Below are 27598 nucleotides of genomic sequence, written 5' to 3' on the forward strand. Positions count from 1 at the left end.
CTGATGCCCATTGGAACTTAAGTCCAACGCCTTAACCACTCGGCCATCCTGGTTAGTTTTGTCAGCTTTTATAGTCCAGTTTCTCTCCCACACACTCCCCCTCCTGCCTGAAACGTCTCCTTTGTTTACTTCCAGAACATAGTGACATAGGGCTGTCCCGAATACCATTTTTCGGGCTCCGGATATTCGGTAGTAATCAGCAGCGAATATTAGAATATTCAGTATTGTTGTTTTATAGTTATTTGTTAATGTAACCCAATTTGTGTTCTTTGAAATTGAAAAGGATATTGCATTGTGTTTGTTACTTTCGTTGCAGTTGTATATGTCTTAAGTGTAATTTGGCTTGGCTTCCTATTTTGTATGGACATGCTTTGATTTTGAAGGAGAGTTAGCGCTGTTGACAGGAAGTTGTTGTTGCTATGGAAACAACGTGACGAAGATTAACGGAGAAAAGTCATATCTACATATAAAGACGGAGAAAGTAAACAATAACGTTTATGGTTAAGTGTTAGCACCCTCCAAAGAGGCACAAGCTCTTACTTTGATATTGGAGATTTCAATAAATTCAATTTGAAAAAAAAACGGGGAAAAAACAAACAACGAATATCCGAATAACGAAATTGAAACCCGAATAGTACTCCATCGAACGAATATTCGGATATTCGGATATTCGGGTACAGCCAGACATCACTACGTAACACTTGCGCTTCTACTGGCTAGTGCTCCAACACATAAGTGATAGGCTAAGCGGGCAGGAAATCTTTAAGCAGTTGAACAATCACAACAGAGCCGGCCAGCTAACCAATCAGAGCAGACTGGACTCTGGTTTCAGACAGAGGGTGAAAAGAGGTGCTGCAGCACAGGCAGTATGAGAAAAATATATTTTGACTTTCGACTATGCATGTTGATGAAGATGGGAACGGGGTTCTGTTGGAGTTTTTTTATTGTAATTAAGTGGCATTTCGGGATAGTTATTTTTTGTGCTGTCATTACATTTCTGAAATGAAATCTTGTGATGTGTGGATGTGTGGTTTAAATGAGCTATTTGAAGTCTGAAAGAGTTCGTCTATGTATAACTATAAACTAGTTTTAAGACGCTTTCAATATTGTGTTCTCTTGATATATGTTTGGGGGTGGCAGTGTGTAATTGTGCCTGGAATATGTGTTGATTGGGAAAAAGGGTTGGAGGGGGATTTTATTTATCGTATTATTGTATGTGGGGTATGATGTTGTAACTGGTCCTTCCCCTTTACTTATTTTTCTTAAAAATACCATTATTCATCATTACAATCATCTTCATTATTATGGCTCAATAAAAAAAGGAATTCCACCACAAAAAAAATCTATATTAACAAATACAGTAGATGTCACTACTTACTAGCGCACTAAAAGTCAACATAACGAATCAGACAGCAGCAGGCAGCCGTAGCTTTGGTTAAAATGAATGTGAATTTAATGTGAATACTAAATAGCTCACTTTAGACCACAGCGGTGTAGAGATAAATGGAGGTAAAAATCACACACCAGCAGGCTGACAGGCTGCTGACACAGGGCTTTTATCTAAATAAAAGAGTCGGCCTTGCAGAAAGCAACACAATGTACACTCATAAAAGCTAAAAGTGAGGAATGATTAAATGCGATTAGAGCAACGTTTTTATTATTATTACAGTACCTGTGTGTTCAGGTTGAGTTCAGGCTATTGATTTGATTTACATGAAAAAGACAAGGTATCTATTGTTACCCAAGTTTCAAACAACACTTAGGGAACTTTTGGATGTTAGCCTTTGCAGACCATTGACATGCACAGACCTATATAACGCCCTACAGGGAAGGGAAAACCACCACAAATAATAATAAAAAAGGTCCCGGTAACATTGGACTGTGTACTTTTGGGGAGTTGTTTGTCAATCAAAAACAAAAAAACGACTGTCACCCTGATACAGTTATTTTGACCTCTAGACAAGATTTCCCCCAAACTTGATAATGTAAAGATGGCTGTGCACAATTAACAGTGTTTATTCATTCAAAAGGACTGACTTATTTGTATCCCTGTCAGAAGGGTTGGAAATGGTTCGGCTGAACTGTCTTTCAAAAACTAAATGTTTCAGAGAAATGTTTTCAAAACCTCCCACAACATGTCGCCTAAATGGAAAATATGACCTCTTACAAATACTAAAGCCGAAAAATACTCTCTTTCTATTATTTACAATATTCCTGACCCTCCTACACACATCAAGCCATGAAACAAATAGGCTCGAGTAAACACAATTTGAATTGCTTTCTGACCATTAAATGAAAAGCCTTATGTAATGTTTTAATGTATTTCAAGCACACTTGGTTTTTGTGAGGAAAGTGAGAGTTTGAAGGCACTTCTTTGACAATCATCGCAACCTATTATCATATTGTTTCATGTCCACAAACACAATACGCCTGCTGACTCGTTCAGAGATAAATGACTCAAAAAAACACAAGGGACCCTTCAGCAGCTTTTTCAAATAAAGTGTATTTCTCTTGACGATAATGGATGAAAGGCTTTTTTTTTGGCAATGGCTGCTTTTGTCCTCCTGAAAGGTTTTTGGCAGTAAAGTCTGCAGATATGTTCAAGGTGCCAACACAAGAAAATAGATTGTTAAGCTGCTGTCTCAGTATATATAAAAGAATAGATCATTAAAAAGTTTTTCTCTGTCTCTGTCTCAGGATTTAATTAGGGACTGAAACTTTTGGATACACTTTGCAGTCTCTCTCTCTCAATTTCTTAAAGCTCTATTGGCATGAACACAATGCCATGTTGCCAAAGCACTGTACAATTACAATAAACCATTATACATATACGTCCAATTGTAATACGTTGATGTGTTCACATACATTTTGAACAAAGCAGAATAACAGAATAAGATACTTATTTTGAATGTGAACCAACAAATTAATCTAAAACTTTACTTATTGATTATTCTGCAGGATGTTTCTGATAACATGTAAGGATATGTGCAAGGACGCGGTCATAATGGAAAAAGAACACAGAGAGGGTGTTCATGGAGCCCAATAAGCTAATTTACAAACGTCTCTTTCCCAATGTAAGTCAATGGGAAAAAGTATTTTTGGACTCAAATTACATCACAAACTACAACAGAAGTGTAGTACCACCGTTTGACCACGCAAATGTCCTTTCACTTCCAGACCTAGACCCTCGGTCCTCCACACTTTTGGCCTAATTGCTCCTCTTTTGGCAGCCATGCTTTATTTTACCTGTTTATATGGTCAGTGTATGAGCACTCAGTCTGTTATTTGTGAACATCTCTTTCTCTGCATCCCTCTCTCTCAGGTGTTCTCCCAGTCGGTGTGAACATGGCGGCCGCTGCAGTCAGTCCTGGACCGTCTTCCACTGTAACTGCTCTGACAGCGGCTACAGCGGAGCCATTTGCCACAGCCGTGAGTCAAACAGCAGCACATACAGGGAAGCAGAGACAGATTAAAACCTACGATAGGACATAGGAAACAAGAGGACATAATAGGACACTATATGACGCGATAGGACACGATAGGACACGATAGGATAGGATAGGATACGATAGGATACGATAGGACACAATAGGATACAATAGGACACAATAGGACACTATATGACACGATAGGATAGGATAGGATACAATAGGACACAATAGATAGGACACGATAGGACACAAGAGGACATAATAGGACACCATATGACACGATAGGATACGATAGTACACGATAGGACACAATAGGACACGATAGGATACGATAGGACATGATACGATATGGCTGCCACATGTGGAGATGGTTCTGGCCGCAGTTCTGGATGTAACCTTATTGTTGTTGGTTCAGCTCTGGTTCTCTGTCTGTTCAATGGAGAAGGAGCAGTCTCCTGCTTGGGTTAGGTCTTTGTTTGCTCAGGCGGGTCAGGTTCTTAGCCGTCTGATGCAGATGGACAGTCCAGGTTTCGGCACACATTACCATAGAAATTCTAGCACACTCAGGTTAAATGAATCCAACCCTTTCTAAACTGTCTGTTTCTAATCATACTATCTGTATTGGTCTCCTAATGATATTACAAGAACTTCTTCTAAAAATTATTTCAACCATATTTACCCAAAATAACTCTTTCAGGAAACCATTTTCTCCTATAAATTGAAATACTCACATGTTACAAGCACCATATCTTTCACACACTACAAAAATAACGTGCCCATATATTCCCCGTTCAAATCCCACTGTTACTTAGAATATCAGTAAAAACCAGCAGAGCATACTAACAGATCACAGAAATGTAAATTGACTCAAGAGTAGGCCTATGTTTATACTTTTTATTATAATTATTAATATTATCACTTTTAGTGAACACTTATATACACATCTACACAAAAGGTGTCTACAGATTCTTGAAATCATAATGGATCAATTACTAATCCCTTTGCACTTCTGATAAAATTATTTATGTTTAATGTTTTAAATATACAAATATGTGCTAAATGTAATAGTTCTAAATATGAACACTAGTGTGTGGTTTTAGTTCGGACTGAAATGTATTATATATAATGTATATAATAATATACAATATGTCCACCAGTGTGCGCTATTGTATTTCTAACTTTTGTCCACTAGGGGCGCTATATTTAATTTGTAGATGTAATACCAAAGAGGTACACTGGGGGCGTTATATTTAAGAATTAATGCAATATATCGTATCTGCCACAGTTTTGAGTGGGTTTTGACTTTACTTGTATTACTGGCTCTGTCCACCAGGTCTAAACATATTTCATTTTGCTCTTATTTGGCCACCAGATGTACTCTTGCCTACTTCCTCATTATTTTCTTATCTGTTACTTCTCCCTTGTTCCTCTTTCCCTATTATATACTTTTCCTTTTGCTCTGTATTTCTACACTTTTAACTCTATTTAGTAACACACTTTTAATACCATATAACAACACACTTTTTGGGGGGGGGGGGGGGTTTCTCCACTGAGCTAGTATGTTTGTTTTGTATGTTTTTTTTTTAATGACGCCTTTGTGAGTGAAAAGGTGGGAGTTCTTCGGAGGGGGATCAACCGCTCCTTTCTGTTTGTGCCTTGCAGATAAATCACGTCAGGGTCACCAATTTGTTGTGTTTCAGAATTCCTCTGCAAAAGCAAGGAGTCAGACCAGGCAATAAAGTTATAATAAATCTGATTTATTTCAGTTGTGATAACGAATATAATTGCTCAGCTGATGTCTCTGGAGATCAGGGATCCACAGACTGCGAGCAGTTTCCACTCCAAGCAGTTAACTGTCTCACACTTCCTTCCAGAGCCCCGAAAACCGGCAAAACACATTTCATTTACTCGTTACAGATCAAAGGTGTCATATTCTGATTGGATATGTGTATTTCTGAGTGAGGTGCTTTAGATTTCTGATTGGAGAACAGGCGAGCCCACGCCTCTTGGCTTCGTCCAGGTCCGACAGGTCCAGTCTTCTTCCCAAGGTCATCCAGGCCCTACACTATACTGACTGTCTGTTTCTCCTGTCACGTGCTAAGCTCTGATCTGCTGGGTGCCTGGCACGGTGCCCTCTCCTGAACCTCAGCGAATAACTCACAATAGTGCACAATCTAAATAAAGTAGCAGAAATGCAGTTCCTTCCTTATGTTTTGCTCACCATTAACACTGTCATGAAGCTCACTTCTCTTCATAGTTTAAGACCATCTGGTAGCATATTATTCATACACATTTCTTTATGAGCAAGCAACACACATGACTTACGATACATGTACACAGTTTGCACATACACCTACACACAGACAACATACTGACAATGACGCCTTATTGCACAAACCCCAAGGCCAACGTTTAAACTATACGTTACTTTGGTTTGTTGAGAAGATTAATGGACATTGGTAGGAGTGTTTGTAACCGTTTAGCCTGCTTTTAGGGACCCTAAAGTAAGAGACATGAGAGCACTGTCGGCCACCAACGACCCAACTCTCTCTCCCTCCCTCTCTCTCTATTAATCCCTTAAATGGTTTCAGTATCCTGGAGGATTCACTCATTTGACAGGCTGTGTCCATGTGTTGATGTTGACGTGATTCATTTTGACGTGATCTCATTATTTTCCTCCAGCTCTGTACGAACAGTCCTGTGAGGCGTACAAACACAACGGCAACACGTCGGGACATTTTTACATCGACGTGGATGGCAGCGGACCAATCAAACCGCAACTGGTGTACTGCAACATGACAGGTGACAAACACACACACACACACACACACACACACACACACACACACACACACACACACACACACACACACACACACACACACACACACACACAAATACAGACACACAAGCACACAGACATATACTCCACCTCTTCTCACATCATCACTCCATTTCTTTTATGATTACAATTTACATAATTGTAAATGATGATGCTCCACTCATCCCCCTCTGATCCACTTCCATCTTCTTGTCTCCAAGCTTCTCTCTCTTTCCCTCCTTTAATCTCTGTCCCACATTCATCTCCCTGTCTCTTTAAGTCGTGATGCTTTACAAATTTGGTATCATGATGATTGAGAACATTGTCAGTGCTCTGAATTATGTCCTTTTTGAGAGGTAAAGCGAAAGCTAAAATACCTTTGACCATCTAGTGTAATATTCTTCATAACAGCGGTTGTGTTTTCTTTTGTCCACAGAGGAGAACACATGGATGGTGATCCAGCACAACAACAGCGAGCTGACCAGAGTGCGACCGTCTCCAGAGGTGAACCAGCAATCAGTTCACTTTGACTACTCCACTGAAGAGGAGCAGCTATTGGCCGCCATCAGCCAATCAGAGTACTGCGAACAGGAACTGTCCTACCACTGCAGGAAGTCCCGCCTCCTCAACACTCCAGGTCAGGGGCTGTTTCTTTAGCTGACCCTAACATCCTGAATCTGATTTTCCTCACTTTTTCTAAGGGACCTGGCATTTTTAACTCTGTTGATGTGGAGTGATGAATACTGAGAGCCTTTCTCCATTTACCTTCAGTGGGGAAATAAGGAGCCGTAACTCAGACTAAACAAGGCCAATATGAATTACAATTGTTGAAGGTCTTTTCCATTTGGATTTGATTTACTGAGTCTGTAATCACTGAACCGCATGGATATTTGTTTAACTTCCCTTCTTTGCTGTCTTTCTCATTTTATCAAAGTGAGTTATGAGGTGTTTTGTACAAACAAAATCTCTAGAGAAAACAATCTAACTCCCTGGGGCCTCACACATCTTTCCCGCTCTACTAAACAAAAACAAAAAGATTCTTATGCTCGTTGCTGGATACGTAATCAGGTTCTTAGAATTTTCTTTCTTTTCACCAATGAGCCAGACAAATGGGTTTTGTATGAGTAGTTGAAATGTCTCCTCCTTTTAAATTGAGGCAAATGAAGTTCTCTGTGTCTCCATCAAGTTTACAAGTCATTAATTGAACATTATGCTGTGAAGAACAATGTTTACTTGTGGAAAACACTGCCATTAATTAAAATTTAAATGGATGGATGGTGGGTGTGTTTTACCTCCTTGGCATTTGATACTCTTAGAGCTAGATTAAAACATTTGTAAACCTTTATTTCTCCTGTAGGGTATATGCATTTGTGTAAACTTAATAAATAATAATAATAATAATATGAAGAACAGAATAATAATAAGATAAATGCACCTCAATCATCGAAAGTAAAGGTACTCGTTATGCAGAATTGGCCTCTTACAATATTATCTTATTAGTGTTATCATATTATCCTATTTTTAAACATGTAAGAGCATTTTAGTTCTGTAGCGGATGTGTGGACTCAGTATTTGAAATACTACAGTAAGGTATTATACCATATCAGCATGTCATGTGTTTCTATATGTACAGGTTAACTGTGAGTGTTAAAATAAATATAGTGGAGTAAAAAAGTACGACATGCATCTCTAAAACATGAGAAGTAGACGTATGAAGTAGCTTTAAATAGAAATAAAAGTACAAATATGTCAAATTGTACTTGAGTAAAATACTTGAGTACTTTTCACCACTGTGTGTGTGTGTGTGTGTGTGTGTGTGTGTGTGTGTGTGTGTGTGTGTGTGTGTGTGTGTGTGTGTGTGTGTGTGTGTGTGTGTGTGTGTGTGTGTGTGTGTGTGTGTGTGTGTGTGTGTACTGTGTGTGTTTCAGAGGGCTCTCCGTTCAGCTGGTGGCTCGGGGGTCCCGCTCCCGGTCGTGTCCAGTCTTATTGGGGGGGGGCTCAGCCGGGCAGCCAGCAGTGTGTGTGCGGGCTGCAGGGAGACTGTGTGGACCCTCAGCACTACTGCAACTGTGACGCTGACCGCACCGAGTGGTACTGAGACACAGCAATACTTACAGACGTGGTTATTAATACTCAAATGTTCCTACTCCCCCTCTCTATAATACCTCACCTTTGTCCTGTTTCTTCATCCTCTCCTTTTTTATCTCTCCTTATTGCTCTAACCTTTGCCTCCTGATCTCAATACAATACAATACAATACAATACAAAGGGGCTTTATTGGCATGACCACATTTTAAACATAGAATTGCCAAAGCATTCCGCACAAGGCGTTAACACTAATGCAACTGTGACGCCGGCCGCACCGAGTGGTACTGAAACACATATTGTATTGTGAAAAGGCTTGTCCTGGATATCTAAAATCATCACATTGTATTTATATAGCCCAGTTTTACATATTACACATTTGTCTTAGGGGGCTTTACAGACCTTCAGCATGCGACACCCTCTGTCCTTAGACGATTGAAAAAAACATTGCAAAATAAACCCCATAATTAATGGAAAACAATTGTAAATAACTCAGGAAGAACGACATTGATTGATATAAACGTACTGCTTTATCAAACAGTAAAGTATATATTAATGCAGTCGTTGACCGTTAAATCTGTGGTGGTATAATTTCTCTAAGGTTCTGCTTAAATGCTGGGACAACATGATGATTACTAACCTGTAAAACAATGGACAGTTTAGTGAAGCAATGTGTTCATTAAACCAGCTTTTTCCACAAATTATTAAAAAAATAATCTGACCTTTAGTTTGATATTACTTTTTAGTTCCTTGCTGGTGTCTTTGTATTAAAAAACTGTTGAAAATAGATACATCGTTTTTCGATTTGAGATAAGATGGCATTCAAATCAGGAAAAAAAAATAGTTGTATGAAACGTAATGAAACTAGCTGGAAACGCATAGATGGGCACATTTAGGGTTTTTAAATGTCATTGTAACTGCATGATTCTATATTTTCTGCTCATGCTAACTTTCTGCTTAATATAGGACAATACATTTCTGATTGTACTCCTACTAGGGATTTATTTGTCTTGAATAGTAAACATGAGTGCTAAAGGCGTCTGCAGGTTTACAGTCATCAACATTCTGCAGGGAAGCAAACAATAAATTGACTGGGATAATTTGAGCAGAGCACAATCAAAACAACTTTTAACCTCTCCTCATGTCATCTTGGCTTTTTCCTCACATATCATTTCCCAGCAAAAACAGTTTACTTCTATTTTAACTGAGCGGATCGGCAGCTCTTTAATATTTCATCGAATAGAGCTGTAAACTGTCCTCGCTTCCAGCCCTGCGTGTATTTTTATACAGAACTTTCCTCAGCAACAAGGCAAGCGGGCGGTGATCTTGAGTGTGTGAAGCTGCGTGTGGGTGCAAATGGACGGAAGGTGTCTTGTTTTTGGAGTAGCTGTTCCAGAAAAGGCAGAGGATTGAATGTCAGGAAGGCTATTATTATGTTTTCACACAGCAATGTTTACAGCAGCCAGTAAAACATGCAATCATCCAGAGTCGAATACTGCAATAGCACCCTTTATGCCATAAAGTGTATGTCACATTATTCAAACTCGTAACCCTCTCTACCCAAACACATCTGCACCCATATGTCCAAGTTTAGATAGACATTTCCTGTTTCTGGTGATTTGAATGTGGAATTAACTGTTTTGTGTATTCAAAGGGTGTTTCTTTATTATTAACTTTTACCTGTACATGTCAAGTCTTTGAGTACCATGAACCATGTACAAACTCTTACACTACAGATTTAACGAATGTAGGACTTTGAGGATCAACATTTATTAGAAGCTTAAGTCTCCATGAAATGCCCATGTGAATATTAATGATAATAATTAGAAGAAGAAGAATGTAATACGTATTTAGCTTTTTCATAGTTATTATTATTACTATTATTGTTATTAATATTGTAACTACCAGTGGCGGGCGGCTGGTGGAAAATATTTTAGGTGGGGCTGTGGAAATGGTGACCAAACAATACTAGGGGGGTCCGGGGGTAAATCTTTTTGAGAAAAGACCCCTTAAATTATGACTTTTGGTGATGTTAGAGGGGGGGGGGGGGACAAATTGAGACTTAAAAATATGAGAAGACTGACCAATACCTCCATAACCTTCAATGTGGTTTGCTGTGAATCTTCCAAAACTTCCAAACACCTTGTCCTGGACATAGTTTCTACAGTATAAACTGTGCAACAGTACAGTAGCCCACACAAACTGAAGGACACCGGGGCTTTGGGAACACTCAAAATTACTTAAAATTATTTAATTCCCATTTACTTAACATTTACTTGGTGCTATGATTTAAATGTACTTATTAAAATGAAGATACAAAATTACTTAAAAATTCAAGAAACACATTAAATAAAAGGAGAGATTTTCAAAATTATTCGTAATTTCTTGTATAATTTAAACACCTAATCATAGTATTATTTAGTAGAGCAAAATAGTTTTTATCAGTGTATTATTAAAAAAGGCTGAACAATACGCTTTTTAATCAACTTTATTATTTTTATTATTATCATGAATATACACAAGGGGGATTACAATATTTAAAACAAACATCAATTTTTTTCTCAAGGAAATGGTCTTAGATGGGAGGTTGTGAGTTGCCTGAATTTGTTGATTTTTGAAATCCACCATTTATTTTCTTCCTCCTTCCTCTTCCTGCTTCCTCTCTCCTCCTCCTCCTCCTCCTCCTGCAGGACTGAGGACTCGGGGCTGCTCACCCATAAGGAGAGCCTCCCCGTCCGTTCTCTGTTGCTAGGTGACGTCAGGAGGCCGGGGTCAGCGGCCGCGTACAGGGTGGGACAGCTCCGTTGTCATGGAGACAGTAAGTCTAGTCCAGTTGCCTGGCTGCAACATGATGAAAGAAAAACTTCCTATCATAGAAATTTACCTTTGTTTACTTTATTCTGTCAGACTGCATGGTGTTGACAGACTAACAAATTGTTTTTTGTGTGTGTCAATCCTCATACAACGCACCGGTCTTCAATTTTCATCCCAGTTGCCTATCATTTCAATTATAGATGAGAGTTACGCTAATGTCACTTCCGGGCAAAATTACGGCCCCGCCCACTTCCGGGGGAAAATAATGCATTAGAGCGAAGCGGAACATAATACAGTGGCGAAGTCCCTCCCCTTCCAGTGGACCTCCATGGGACCTTATTTCGAAAAAATTATTTATTGAAGTCAGACTGTATATATATATATATATATATTGAAGTCAATGGAGAGAGAAAGATTATCTTTCGATCCCGTTTGAATTGTGCCACGAATTACATGATGTTTGTCAAAAAAAAAAAAAGTGTCGTAAAACTGTTAAGTAACACATTTGTTTGTGTGAAACGCTCAATTGACTAAATCTCTGGTCTCGCAGAACAACACACGTCACTAAGATGGCCGTCACTACTGTCTTGTCAACAAAACGATTGACTACCCTCACTATCACCACAATGAAACACGTCCAGAAGAATGTCATGCAAAGCAGCCTGCCTGCCTTCCTTTGATTCTCTCTGAACTGCCTGGTCTTTTTAATGTTTAATGTCAACCATTTGTGCAGATAGCATGAAGTAGAAAAGATCGGCGATCACTAGGGTTGCCAACTTCCAGAAATGGAGAATGCAAGATTTTTGGGTTTCTGGCGGATTTAGTTACTTTTTTTGTTACTTTATTTCGGTTTTAGGGTTAGGGTTAGGTTAGGGTTATGTTATTTAATTCTTTTGGGGGAGCCAGCCCCTAGGGTTCGAAAATGTTTTTGGGGGTCAAACCCCCCAAAACCCTCAAAATGCATAGAAAACTATGCATACCTATAACACAATACAAACACAATGGTCTTACACCTGCATAGGCTACTACATCACATTGTACATCATCATGTTCAAATCGGATAGGTGGGCACTAGTTTCAATCTGACCTGCTGCCTGCCACTAGTCCTCCAGCTTTCTGATCGGATATCATTTCCCTATTGATTTAAATGAAACCATAAATCAACACAGATCATGGTTCTCCAATGATATTGTTTGACAGTTTGCCTTTCCGACCATCATAATTGGGCTTCTTGTAGATAGAAAAAGCGCTGTTTTCGTAATTGTTTGATCTGATTGTTGAAAACAGAATCTGTATTCACTGCCAACCACAATGTACATTTTACATTTATATAATCTGTTTTATATTTAATATTCCATCTGTCATATGTATGTATGTATGTATATGTATATACTGTATAATACCTTGGGATCAATAAAGTACTATCTTATCTTATCAAAATTCAAAGGGGCGTGGCCTTGCGTAGAGGGGAAAGTACCCGGATGTGTTGCTCTCATCTATTGCAGTCCCAGAAATGTCACAAAAAAGTTACACAAGTTTCACATTTTGTTGATAACATTTTTGGGAATGAGTCAAATAATAGCTTTCTCATGTTGCCAGCATCTACTCAGCATAAGAAACAGACAGAAAATAATCCGACTATCATCACCTTCAAATGTTGTACTATTTATTTGAATAGTGTGTTTGAAAAGAGAACGCTGAGACTTTAAAACTCTTTATTTGTAATTGTCGTATTTAACGACCTGTTTAATTCATCTGACACCGGAATCAATGTTTACCTTTTTTCAGTTTGACGTGTTAGTTATTAGATTAGATTAGACATACTTCATTGATACTAAATTAGGAAATAGTTTTCTTACAGCAACATGTTAATAAGGTATTGGATATAGATTCAAATATTATACAAAACAACTATTTGAATAAACATTAATGGTAAATATGGATATTACAAGAATCAATAGAATACACAATCCAAAATATACAGAATAAATTTAAATATATACATAAACAAAATGTTATACAAGTTGTTCAAGTTTCAATTTTTTAAATTAAAATCCAAATGCAATGAGGATTATTTTGTATTTTATTTGTTTTTCCATGTAGATAAGATAATTCATCCCAATTTGGGACATTTTTTTTAATCTTAGTAATCTTGACCAGGAGTTTTCATTTCCTTTTCTCAGAGAACTTCTGGAACGCTGCGTTTTTCGACAAGGAGACATCGTACCTCCACTTCCCGACCTTCCACGGAGAGCTGAGCGCGGATATCTCCTTCCTGTTTAAAACCACCGCCTCCTCCGGTGTGTTCCTGGAGAACCTGGGCATCAAAGACTTCATCCGGATCGAACTGAGCTGTGAGTAAGAGCTGGAGAATCAAGAATGAATCCAAATCAAACACATTTAAATGCGAGTGTGAGTCTTTAAAGCCCTTTACGTATTTCCGGTGTGTGTGGAGGGAGTACGAGACGGTAGGATTTGTGTTCGATTGTGGGGAAAAGTCATAATGAGTGTTATACTATTGATTGGTTCTGTAAGGCGTGGCCTTTGTGTTCGTCCACAGAGCAGAGATAACAGATACACTGCTGATCAGTGCGGCAGAACATCTTCATCACCTCGTCGTGACGAGAGCAGATGTTCTCCTGGAGCTTCTTGGAGGGCTCCACCAGCTTCTGTTTTTTTAATGGAGCTACGTCATAATGAGGCTGGAGGTGTTGGTCACAATAAGAGGCCAGACACACGAGGCAGGACTTACAGGCTCTCGGTTTCCTCCCAGTGCAGACATCACAGGCCACATCTTCAGCTCCAGCATAGCAGTGATCAGCAGGAGCAGCTTGGAGTCCAGTCTTCTTCAGCTCCTCCACTAAAGCTGCTAACATGGTGTTCTTCAGCAAGACAGGCCTCGGTGTGAAGCTCTGCCTGCACTGAGGGCAGCTGTGGATCTTCTTCTCATCCTCTCCATCCCAGAAGCCTTCAATACACTTCATGCAGTAGCTGTGTCCACAGGGAGTAGCCACCGGATCCTTCAGTAGATCCATACAGATCGAACAAGAGAAGGTTTCCCGGTCCAGCTGAACTCCTTTCTGCGCCATTTCTCCTCTCAGTGGCAGCGAGTGTCTGAGTTTCACTTCCTGATAGCTGAAACTATGTAAGCTGTGATCTGAACAGGATGTGTGTGAGCAGTGAATGTGGCCTATCAGCTCTTGTTCTTTACCCACATGTTGGTTACACCCATCCAGAGCCACTATTTCAAGCATACTTCATCGAGTGCCGCCGAAGGACTGTTCCAATCTCCAGCTTACTTGGAATTCTACCGAGGCCGGCGTACTTCGTAGCGGGAAATTTCGAGGCTGCACATGTGTAGACTCCGCGGTCTTAAAATCCCCACAATGCTTTGCGCACGGACCAATTTCCAAATCTGTTCCACAATTCTTCGTTTTCCGAGGCTAGGAAGGATTCTTGCCTTGCTTCTGAAGCAAGTAGCTCGGAAGACATGTGCTACCAAGGAAGTGTCCTCGACATTGAGAAACACCCAGAGTCTGAGAGCAGGAAGAAGAGGGAGGGCTTATCAAACTCTGACTCATTCCAGGAGGAGGAGCAGCGCTGACACTCTGAACTGTTTCCTCATTTGCAAACGGAGCCTCGCTTACAACCTGCTCTACATTTGAAAACAGTCTTCAGCTTTAAAATATTTGTTTTAAATTCAGGCTTTTGAAGCACACAGCTCCACACAAAGTAGAAATACTACCGTGTAAAAATACTCAGTTTAAAGTAAAAGTACAAAAGCATTGGTATCAAAATATACTTGAAGTACCAAAAGTAAAAGTGGTCCTTATGCATAATGGCTCTTTTCAGAATCGTATATATTGAGTTACTGGGTTACTATAATGATTATTGATGTGTTTTATCACAGTTATTAAATGTTGAGCAAATTTAACTTTTTGTCCTGCAGCTGGATATCTTAACCTATACATATATCTATATCTATTCTATATGTCAAAGTGTATTTAATAATTGATTTATATTTTTGAATGATCTAATAATCTAAAACTCAAAAGTAACCAAAAGCTGTCCAATAAATGCAAATAAAAGGGCCACTTTGAAAGATATAGTTAATTGTTTTTAAATTGTATTTATAGGTCTGAGAGCGGTGCATTTAGAAGAAGCAGTCTAATTATATTTGAAGTATATTATTCACACTTCTTGTACACTTACGGCCCGTCCACACGGCGGCGTGCTTTGAAGCTTCAACGCTTCTTCCCATTCACTTTGAATGGGGTGACGTCACGCTTTGCCGAGCTGCATTGTGGGAGCGTTGCTTCGCTTTGCGGGCGTTGCTCGCATCAAAAGTTGAGCAATACTCAACTTTTGAAGCTTCGGTGGAAACGTCAGCCAATCAAATAATATACCAGTACAAGCTCTAGCCAATCAAACCACGTGCTTGTGTGTCCGGGGCGGGAGATTCATATGATTGGTTGTTCGTCGAGTTTCAGACACGCTCACCGGCAAGCTTCAACGCACACCGCCGTATGGACACTGCGTTACAGTTGTTTCCCTGTTCTGGGATTCAACTGTTTTGCAATAATGGATTGAAAGATGTTCCCTCAGTTATCCCATAACTTCTAATATTGAATAAAGCTTTTTTGTTTTATTTTTTATTGACAGGTTTGTTCTTGTTGAGTTTGTGTTTTCTTCTGGCGCTGCTTGCATGTTTCCATCATTTTGTTCTGCTCTGGGTTTCTTTGTTTGTTGTCTTTCGATCAATTTCCTTCCCACAAAGTTTGCAGTTGAATGCATTGCATACGCTGCCATGGATGCTTGCCCACATGGGACAACATAGCATTCTCACAACACAGCAAATAAAATGTAACCAAGGTGAAATCCGTAAAATAGGAACTCATAATCATTGCAGGGCTTTTTTTTTTTGCCCCCTTTTTTTTTATTTGACGGTTGTTTATCAACTCTCAGGGGGCATTTTAGCCGTGACCCTCCATTAATTCCTGTTGATTGATTCTTGCCTCATTCAGATTACGACAGCAATAACCAATAGGGTGTTATTTAGTTTATAGGTGCAGTGAAATGTGTGTGGCTGTGAGATGTGTGTTTATAGCCTACCATATATTATGTAATTTAAAACATAGCTGTATTACCCAACAAGGTGTCCTTGTGTTTATATGGGTGTGACCGCACAACCTAAGGGTTGTACCAGGTTCGCATTTATTGGCAGCTGTACAGTTTGTCATTCAGAACGGCTTGTATCCGCCTTAGTTATTAGAGTCATATGAGGTTGCCTATTGAAGCTGTGTCACCTCACTTCACTTTTTTAGTTTGTTTGGAGGTTCTCTTTGTGTTGCTTTTTGGAGGAAGTTGCGTTAGAAGCGGGATTTAAAGGGACAGACACAGATCATTTCAGGGACACTGCTGCAGCAAACGTCTCTCTCCTCTGGGAAATCACTGTCAGTACCGACCTCTTAAGATAGCTCCGTAACCTCTAGAGGAATTTCTAAATAAAGTTACTTTATAGTCAGGGGTGCACATAACGGGTACGCATGCGCGGCAAACTTCTGAAATGCATAACGTCACTTGTGTCACTGAGCGCCTTTGCGTACTGACGGACTTGTGAAGCTTTTTTTTACCGAAGGCGCGTAGATCACGGACGACAAAGTCGGTCGCCGTGTGCACAGATGGGGCTGCTGTTAACGTCGGTGTGTATAACGGAATTGTGCCAAAACTACGCCAAACGGCTGCGGAGGGAGACTCCCCTGAGCACATTCTGTGCCCTGCGCACACACTGGAGAACTGCGCAAACTCGCAGTTCACTAGCACCCTAGACATCCAAACTATGTCCTCATCTGAGTAACTCACTAAGAAAGTTATAAATGCACCGCGCTGTTTCGCCTTTTGCCCTTGGGAAAGTTTAAGTCGTTTAAGAATAATTCATATCTTTACACTGGAAAAAAAAAAATCCTCTTTACCAAACACCAACAAGTTATTTATAGCGTTTCGATTTGTTTGGCAACAAAACAAAACAAAAAATCTTTTGTAGGAAAACGATGTGCTCTTTACTCCATTACATTTATTTTCCAGCATTACTTACCAGCTATGTTATTAATACAAAATACAAATTAAAATACAGTATTATAGTAAAAGCTACCCAGCAGTTCTTAAAGTAAATTAAATAACCCTAACCTATACTAGCTGAATGAAGTCATGATCACAATATTACATCAATGATTATAATATAATATATATAACTCTGAAATGGGACCTTACCGACTACTTTACTTTTGGTACTTAGGGTTTATTTTGATGATTATTTATACTTTTCAACTTCTATTTGAACTTCTATTTGAATATGTTTTTAAGTGCAGGATTTTATTTGAAGCAGTTTTACTTATGTAAAACATCTGAGTACTTATTCCATCACTCGTTAGACGTGCAGTGACTGACACATCAATAACCCAACATGTCTCCCCCCTCTCTCCCCCTCCGTCAGCCTCCACCCGGGTGGTTTTCTCCTTCGACGTTGGTAACGGGCCTCTGGAGGTTCACGTGGAGTCGATGGTGCCGCTGAACGACAACCGGTGGCATCGAGTCCGAGCCGAGAGGAACGTCAAAGAGGCCTCGCTGCGGCTGGACGGACTTCCTGTCGCCACACAGGAAGCTCCGGCTGACGGACACCTCCACCTGCAGCTCAACAGCCAGCTGTTCATAGGTGAGGAGGAGACACAAGGGCCAAACATATATTCATATAACGTTTATACAAAATAAGAATCTGCTTTAGGGGGCCGAGTATGTGTTCAGAACACACCTGGTTCAAGGTTCAAGGCTTGTATTGTCATGTGTTCATAGCTACAGTGTAGATATGACGATGAACATCTTAGGTCACAGGCTCCTCCAACAGTGCAACACATTAAAACAGATAATAGTGCAAGTAAATAAAATTGAATAGAATATAATAGAAATAGTGCGGAATATTTATACAACTAATTGGAATATTGATATAAGTTGCAAACAGATGAATGTTATGGATGTTCTTTCCAAAGTTCAGGTGTTTAACAGTCTTATGGCCTGTGGGATGAAACTGCAAGGTGACAGATGTTTTGTCTTTCCTTCTGCTATATTCCACTGTTTGGCATATCTGTTCATTATTCCTGTGTTTGTGAATGATGCTCCAGCAATTCAGGCATAGGTGAGAAATGTTCTCCTTATTCTCCATGGTCTGATTATTGTGTTGCTTCCAGTCCTCCAAGAGATTGTTAGTGGTTATAAAACCAAATCCTATAAAAGCACAAATGTGTGTGTGAGCTTCTTCGTGAATTGTGGCCTCATTAGTCTCACTGCTGGAGGCTTTAAGGCCCGTTCTAAAGTCTTCTAGTACTGTGACTCCTTCTGTCTCTGCACATCTCGCAGTCACTAACTTTACTTGCCTTGTTTCTTGTATCGCTCTCCAGAGAATCAGCAGTTGAGCACTTTCTGTCTCTGCAGCTTCAGCAGTTTGATAAAATAACTTTTAGTTGAATATGTTTAGGATCGACTTCTTTCTCAAGTTCATATCCGGCAAGAACAAAACAGTGCTTTGTGTTGTTATGCTTTCGTAGAAAACAGATCATTTACATGGGAGGCACATTACACTTTACAAGTGAGTTTATTCCCTAGAAAGAGAATAACAGTCCAGCTTATTCATATCACAGGGACGTTTTTGAAAACCTTTCAGACACACTTGACAATTAACCCCACCCTGTTGTGTTTATTTTTGTAAACAAAGTACATTTTGCTCTGTTTCCCGATAAAAAGCATGTTGTGTATCGTAACACACCCAAAGCTTTAAACATGTGTTGAATGCATTTCCTTTCTCATAAAGCATTTGCGAAGCTTAAAGCTGTTGACAAATGGAGCTGCTTTAAACCAGGACTGTGTTTATGTAACCTGTGTATATAAAATACTAACCGACTCGGGACACAGTTTAAAAAACACTAAATAATCAATTGCAATGAAGTGTAAGGCTGGAAAGGCGTAGCTGCAATATAAATATCATTATACACAGAAACCCTCTGTGCATACACAGAGACAGCCTTAAGAAAAAATAACTTTTGCTAATTAATAAAAGACATGAACTGGTGTTTAGATTTAACACTGATGATTCATACAATGTATTTTCTGTAAAAGTATCCTTGAGATAGCTATCTAGAAAATAGATTTTATGCATGGAAATGTATAAATAAGCATTCGGCTCAGCTTGTATGAAATCACAAGTCACAACATTGCTGTAACCATGAGGCAAAATGTAGATTTCTACTCCTTATGTGCATTTAAGGTAAACTATGATACTATTACATGCAGCGTAGAAGACCTCCACAGATTTATGTCAGTCTACTTAGTTTTATAATTTAAAGTCATTGTTGTTTTCCATGAATTCATTAGCCATGATTAATTAAACTGTGTATTTATGAGCCTTAATTATTCCTTGCAGACATTTATAAGGTAGTGAATAACATTGTTCAGATTTATAACCCGTGTTATTGCCTTGTGTGGATTTACAAACCGTTGGATTACTGTTCCTCTTCTTGCTTTATTGCCTCATATTTGTCAGCGTATAATATCCACACGCAGCAGTTTCTGGTGACATATTTCTGCATTCATTGCAAGCACCAATTCAGATATCTTGTCGTATAGCCTGGTTTGAATAGATAACCTGTTTATCGGTGCTGTGTTGGCTGGGTTGTGAAGATAGTGTTTTCTGAGATACAGAAAACACTTATCTTCATTTAAAGACAGGGGAAGTGAGAATGTGCTGAAAGATGTTTGTTGGTATCATGTTGGAAATTGTGAAACACTATTTCTGTACTGGCTGATGAGGGTTTTGACCAAACGGTTAAGCTGTAAATCGGACAGACATTGACATCCCAATAGCCTTGCAACTAGTATATAGAAAAACATTAGCTTGAATGGCGATTAAAAAATAATCCATTGGCCTCCTTTGTTTACTTCTTTAACATAGTGACATCACTATGTTACACTCACACTTCTATTAACTAGCGCTCCAACACATTGTACATGATGTCCACTAAGGGGCTGGACATCTCTAAGCTGTTGACCAATCACAACAGAGCCGGCCAGCTAACCAATCAGAGCAGACTGGGCTCTGGTTTCAGACAGAGGGTGAAAAGGGGTGCTGCAGCACAGACAGTATGAGAAAAATAAAGAGCTTTTTGAACATTAAAGCATGGAGACATGTCACGTAGAGGTACCGAATACAATTCTGGAAATTAGCATAATATGGTCCCTTCAATAATTTGATTTCAACTTTAAAAGTATGTGACAAATGGCTCTGAATATGTGGCAGAAGGCCCTATCAAATGTATTTTTTATTGCATGATATCCTGCTTGTATTGCCTCACAGGAGATGCTGCACTGTTGGACATGTGGTTGAATCTTTGCTCCAGAGTTTCTTCTCCAAACTCTGAAGTTTCCAGTGAATTCTCTCTTTTGAAACGTTGCTTTCTGTGCCTGCAGGTCGAGGTTCTTTGTATTGTAAGCCATACTTTGCCTTTGATGCTTGGTCTGATCTCCACTTAGCTAATTGTCAGATTCCCTCTCATGTGGTCTCATACTGTATGTACAGAGTGTGCTCTCACAGCAGGGTCTCCTGTAGAGATGCTGCAATCGTCTTGTTAGAGCTGAGGTTGAATATTGTAAATTCTCACTGATCTTAAAGGTCTCATTTGGTCGGAGGTGAAGCTCCTCTGCATTTGGACTCTTTGATCTTTTCTTTAATCTTTACTCAGCAAATCCCTCATTTATGCTTTTTAGAAATGATCTCACCTTCCAAGAAGTGATTCACTTGATGTTTTATGATTACTGTTTAACTTCTGGATATGTGCACAATAATGAGCAGACATATAAACCTGAACCTTTTGTAGAGCTGTTTAAAGTTTCTGCATTTTGAGGTTTATACTTTTAATGGTAGCCCATATGTGTGTCAATACACTTTCGAATAGCCCCCAGAAACTAACTTTTTACAAAACCGGCCTTGTGTGGGAGAGAAACTCCCTCTGGTGGGACCTTTGGGATTTTAGCCTCTGCAGACCATTTACAGGCACACAAATCTATATAAGATGCTACAGGAAAGGGGAAATCCCTTTGGGCAGGAATGAGTGTTTGTAGTGCTTCAGGCTGAATCTTCTATGAGCTGAACTTCAGGAGAGAGTGGGTGGGATCAGACACGATGTTTGGTCTAATGATGGACTGCTCATAGATGTTTTGGAGGGTGGATGGATTGTATTCAGTTTGTTTCTCAGTGCTAGCTTTGATTCTAATATGCTATGACACTGATTGCTGATGATATTAGTCACATAATCATTTTAGACATTTTATATCTCACACCTACCTTATAATATGAGTGCTCAGGCTGCCCTTGTGAACCCTGATTCTTCTATCAGCTGAACGTGGGTGGGATCAGACACGATGTTTGGTCGAATGATGGACAGCTCCCAGATGTGTTGGAGGATGGATGGATGTTTATTCGGTGTGTTTCTGTGTTTCTCAGGAGGTACAGCGTCCAGGCAGAAGGGCTTCCGGGGTTGTATCCGCTCCCTGCAGCTGAACGGCGTCCCCCTGGACCTGGAGGAGCGGGCGGAGATCACCCCCGGGGTCCGGCCCGGCTGCCCGGGTCACTGCAGCAGCTACGGCTCGCTCTGCCAGAACCAGGGGCGCTGTGTGGAGAGAGCCAGCGGCTTCCACTGCGACTGCGGCCTGTCGGCGCACACTGGAGCCTTCTGTCACACAGGTACACACACTGTTGGTGTTGAAACAATATACACCATCATACAAACCAATTTCTATAATTTGGTAAAGGGTATCTGAGGCTGGAGTATGTTGTCAATTTGGAGATGACATTACAGTTTTTCAAATCCATCGAGAAGAAAAGTGAAAGGTCCCCTATTAGACTGTTTTTCATCAATATATTATAGGTCTCAGATATATACAGAACATGTCTCTGATTGGCTGAAACACCAAACAGATCATTGCAGCATCCCATAATCCCCTCTGTTTCAGCCCTGTTTAAAAAGTGCTGATTCTCTGTGTGTTACTTTGGATGAAAATAAGGAGCCACTCCCCTCAGAGAGATATTTGGTTAAAAATAACACAATAGCCGCACCAAGTACTTAGTCCTGCCGAACTCTTTAGTCCCGGAACTGTCCTAGTACATCGCGTTCACACCGGAATAAGTCCCTGAGGGAGGATTAGGCAAATGAAGCCTCTGACGTCACTTCTTCTTCTTCTGCTCTGGGTTTACTGGCAGCCCGCAAACAACTTCACGGCGTATACTGCCACTCGAAGTCCCGGAGTCGCCACCCGAAGTCCCGAGTAAATCGCCTGAAGCACCGACACCTCCTCATCACTCCACCGCTCCCACGTTATATTTTGTGTTGCCATAAGTCAGTCTCTCTCCGTTGGTGCACTGGGCTAATGCTAATAATGCTAATGCCAGCAAATAAAATGGCGGCTTCACAAACATTTTTGGGAGTTTTACGGGGCGTACTTTGCAATTCGCCCAGCCAATAAGAAACTGGAACCGTTTCCTCCCCTGGAAAATACCTGCTCTCTAGCAGGGACTGCAAAGGGGTGAAAAGGTTCGCATGAACTCAGTTCTAGTTCCAGATATTTTCGGTGTGAACGCAAAATTCCAAGAACCATTGGAACTATTCCTGGGAAAAGTACTCCGGTGTGAAAGCGCCTAATGGTGATCTAGGAGGAGATTCAGGTGATAAGGTGGGGGGGGGGGTTACCTTGGTTTGTGATTGGCTAATGGTTACACAAGCCAAGACATCGTTATGACATCATTAAGTGGCCAAAATCTGATCAGCTCATTTTCAGACAGGTTTTTATAGAAATGGATCAGGACAAAAAGAGAGAGAATTTTTTTCCTGAAACTTTCAGAGTCTCTTTCCACAGAGGGGACACATGTTGATGTAGAAGAGACATGAAGAAGAGGGGACACGTGTTGATGTAGAAGAGACATGAAAAATTGGATTTTTCATAATAGGTGACCTTTAAATCAAGTTCAGTGTTGTCAGTTCTTCATTCATATTTGACATATATTTACTTTAAAATATACCTCTCTCCTGACCTCTTCGTATTAACAGAATAATATATATCTATGACGTTTTTGGCAGTTTAAAAAAAAAAAGAACACTGTTTATACATCTTTCTTAATCAGCCTTTACTAATCCTCTACATTTCTGATGAACTGATCTCTCCGTCTTCCTCAGAGTTGTCAGCCAGCTTCAAGTCGGGCACGTCGCTGCGCTACACCTTCAAGGAGCCGTACGAGTTGAGCAGGAACAGCAGCGCCCTGCCGTCCTCCATCTACTCGGACCTGACGCTGAGAGGAGAGAACGTCTCGCTGAGCTTCAGGACCAATCAGAGCCCGGCTCTGCTGCTCTACGTCTGCTCCTACTACACCCAGTACCTGGCCCTGCTCATCAACAAGCACGGTGAGGGGGCGCTCGCATTTTCAAGGAGCTTGTTTTGCTCAAGATTAAAGTAGAGCGCCTTATCTGCCTTGGCTTCTCTCTCCTGCAGCTTCAATTAATTTAGATGAGCTTCGATTGCATAAGGTGTCACTCTTTGTAAGCCTCTTAAACACCTCTCCTACTATTGACTTCCGCCTTTTCCACTTCCCTTCTTTGTCTCCTCTCCTCCGGATCATTCACTTCAGGTTGAATGTCCTCTATTATTTATTTCTCATAAGCTTATCTTTACTGATTGCCTGCTTTTCAGCTCTTACATATTTTTCAAAGTCTTATTCCCCTTTCCAGATGAGACGGATTTTCCTTTTGGCCACTTCATCTTCCCCCCTTAATCTTTCATTTCATTTCAAACCTTTATTTAATCAGATTGGTCCCATTGAGATCATAGATCTCTTTTTCAAGGGAGACCTGCAGCATATAGGTTCCACATGAAACAAAAAACAATAAAGGACATCATACATTATATTTACAGGATACATTTACATAGTTACAGACATTTACAAGTGCCCATAGTATCAACAAGCATTTCATTTAGCCTAGCTTTAAAAACATGCAGAGGAATGAGATTGCTCAGTTTCAATTCTTGCTGAAGATTGTTTCAAGCAAGTGGAGCTGCGCACATAAAAGCTGTTTTACCTAAGTCCAGTCCTCTTGGCACATCTAACAATACTACATCATGCGATCTCAGACAATAGCTGCTTGCAACTCTCTGTGTTATCAGAGAGCAGATATAATACGGGAGTTTACCCAACAAAGCTTTATAAATAAACGTGTACCAATGACTGAGCCTCTTTACAGTAAGTGATGGCAAACCTGCCTTGGCATACAGGGTACAGTGATGTGTAAGTGCTTTACAATTTGTGACAAATCTCAGAACACTGTGATAGGTGGCATCTAACTTGTTCAGGCAATGGGCAGGTGCATTCATATACAACAAATCACCATAGTCCAGCACAGGTGAAAAGGTCACAGTGACTAGCCTTTTCCTGGCCTTTTCCTGGCCTCAAGCGAGAAACAGGACTTGTTTCTGAAAAAGAAACCTAGTCTAACCCTCAGCTTTTTAAGCAGGTTATTGACATGAAGTTTAAAAGTAAGACAAACACCAAGCCAGATACCAAGGTGTTTATAACGGGTAACCACTTCAAGTACTTGTCCTAGGATAGTAACAATATCTAAAACAGGCTCTGGTGTTGTTTTAGCTTTTGAAAATAGCAATACCTTGGTTTTATCAACATTTAAAAGAAGCTTTAGTTCAGAGAGCTGAGTCTGAATAATGTTAAATGTTAACTTTTTTTCAATGAGTTCTCTCTGTTCCTATCTCCTCTCAGCCTTTAATCTAACCTCTCTTCCTTTCCTCCTCTCGTTCTTCCTCTCTCCTCTTCCTCCTCTGCACTTGTACCAGATCAGGCTCTGTCAGATCTTTCCTCCGTCAGACTCGACTGCCTTTTAATCCGTGCAGCTGATGCTTTGTCTCTGAGGGACTGAGGGATGAAAGTGTTATTTTCTGCTAATGGGTGGCAGAAAACTTGCTGATTTGTTTTTACAAACTTCGTTGCTAAATAATTACGTTGTGAGTTTGGCTTTTAGGAGTAGTAGGAGCCACTTAACTTGAAATTACATTTTACGAGAGCCCTACAGAGCTGGCACTTTGTTGCCTGATTGGCTGTAAATGGATTTGTTCTGGTCTTAATGAGAGGAAGCTGATGGACAGCGTGGCGTTAAGGCCGTGGAGTCGTCAGGTAAATGCACTTAAAATGAAAAGACAAATTAAATCTCGGAGAGCTTTTATTTTTAATTTAAAGGTGAACTATCATGCAAAATGCACTTTTGTACGTCTTTTCTACATGAATATGTTTCCCCGGTGTTCCAGGGAACTCACCAAGTGTCAGAAAACACAACCCTCTCTATTTTCCTCCATACCCAAATCTCTTAAAAAGGGGCTGCAACGGATCTGATACAGACTGATCCAGATTTGAACACTTCTATGAGGTCACAGAAGTGGCTCTACGGCTATTGGGCCAACTCCACCAATCAGGAGGAGACAGCCACGGACATTGCCGTTCGAAAGCACTCGAGATGCTTTAGTACATATTTCAGGCCACCAGATGGTGCTGTTCTCACAGAATGAGCCCATGCAAAGACAGTGTTAAAGTGAGCGAAATGAGGAATGGCTAAAATGCATGATCTGTTTGGTATTTTGAAAAACAAAAAGTATAATTTTTTCTTATATAGGTATATGGTCCTACACTATATTATTCAAATATAGCACTTTAATTTCGCACTCATGGAAATTCCTTGTCATTCACCAGTTTGCCAGAATATAGTATTTGTTATCAGAAAGAGCTAACTGGAGAAGTCAATGCACCAAACAAGGATTCCTTCTGGGTCAATACACCGATGTTATAAAAACAAAAGAGAGCCATAATCATGAAATCTTCTTTATGGGATTAACACGTGCATATGCACTTTAAGGAGGACGTCTAACATCTTATCTTATTAATCTTTAAAGCCCAAAGATATCACAAGGCTTTCTTTATATCCGCATTTAATCTTCCCAATATTAACAAAAGTAATTATAAATTAATTAGTTATTGATAGGGAATTAGCATCTAATCCTCTTAATATGGGAAGCTTTATTGATTCAGATACTCCTTGCTCAGATTCATTATGGAAGTGAAAAATACATCCTTAAAAAAGATCAGTAAAGATTAGAGATGAAGCCCTGCCTGTTTCATAAAGAGAAAACATATTGAAGTGTGTGTGTGTGTGTGTGTGTGTGTGTGTGTGTGTGTGTGTGTGTGTGTGTGTGTGTGTGTGTGTGTGTGTGTGTGTGTGTGTGTGTGTGTGTGTGTGTGTGTGTGTGTGTGTGTGTGTGTGTGTGTGTGTGTGTGTGTGTGTGTGTGTGTGTGTGTGTGTGTGTGTGTGTGTGTGTGTGCGCGCGTGTGTGTGTGTAGATAAGTTGGAGGTACGGTACAAGCTGGACAGCAGCAGAGACGCTGAGGTGTTGAAGAGCAAAGTGAAGAGTCTGGCAAACGGACAACTACACACCGTCACCATCAGGAGACTGACTAACTCTGTGTCTCTGCAGGTAACACACACACACACACACACACACACACACACACACATACACACACACACACACACACACACACACACACACACACACACACACACACACACACACACACACACACACACCTATTCCAGGGGGGTATACTACGAAGCAGGATTTTCGCTTTGCCGGCTAACTTCAGGGAAAAATCCGGCTTTCCGGTCTTACGAAGCTGGTTCTCTTTTTAGCAGGCTAGATCTCCATGGTAACTTATGCCCCAGAGCAGGTTAGGTTGCAGGCTAAGAGATCAACTCAGTCAAAGCACTGCCTGCTGACCAATCAGAGCTCCGTGTGCAGAGTTTAAAGCGATCAAGTCATATTACAGGAGAAAGGAAATACAGAAAAACTGCCGTTGCAGGAAAGACGGCCGGCAGAAATCAACTGACTGTGAACGTGAACATTAATAGAATATCACCTCCCATCTTCAGAGCAATCTGACTATTATAACATTAGCGTTAAGAAAGCTTACTTAAATATCTGTCACAACATAAGTAACCGGATCAGAGTAACATTAAGTACAGTCCGTGGCATATCACATCATAATGTATCATATATTTCCTTATCTGAGTCAGCTGAGCCGTATCTGGCCGTGCAACACTCACAGTGTCACATACTGTATAGAGAAGTATTATTTTAAGCAACACATTAAGTTGACGAAACACTCGAGTCAAATGAAATTAAAGTCAGATCCACTCGTGTCTTAGACGGGGCAGTGATATCATAAACCTGTTAATGTACGCATTCAAACACTTTTTATTTTACCAGCTGTATTCACCTCGCAGGTGCAGCTATGTGGCTT

At 40.2% G+C, this 27598-nt stretch overlaps 1 protein-coding gene across 2 annotated transcripts in view; it reads left to right on the plus strand.

Annotated features, from left to right (window-relative positions):
* LOC307018617 (contactin-associated protein-like 4) overlaps positions 1-27598 on the plus strand; it is a 97169-nt gene that overhangs the window by 53927 nt on the left and 15644 nt on the right. For both annotated transcript variants that reach the window (XM_079648946.1, XM_079648947.1), the window contains exons 11-20: positions 3323-3429; positions 6114-6233; positions 6689-6889; positions 8181-8343; positions 11028-11155; positions 13335-13505; positions 17645-17863; positions 21698-21937; positions 23424-23648; positions 26639-26772. In XM_079648946.1, coding sequence (XP_079505072.1) covers positions 3323-3429; positions 6114-6233; positions 6689-6889; positions 8181-8343; positions 11028-11155; positions 13335-13505; positions 17645-17863; positions 21698-21937; positions 23424-23648; positions 26639-26772 — 1708 coding nt within the window. The remainder of the gene's footprint in view (positions 1-3322; positions 3430-6113; positions 6234-6688; positions 6890-8180; positions 8344-11027; positions 11156-13334; positions 13506-17644; positions 17864-21697; positions 21938-23423; positions 23649-26638; positions 26773-27598) is intronic.

Source organism: Notothenia rossii (genome assembly GCF_949606895.1).
Source record: "Notothenia rossii genome assembly, chromosome: 9".
Taxonomy (NCBI): Eukaryota; Metazoa; Chordata; class Actinopteri; order Perciformes; family Nototheniidae; genus Notothenia; species Notothenia rossii.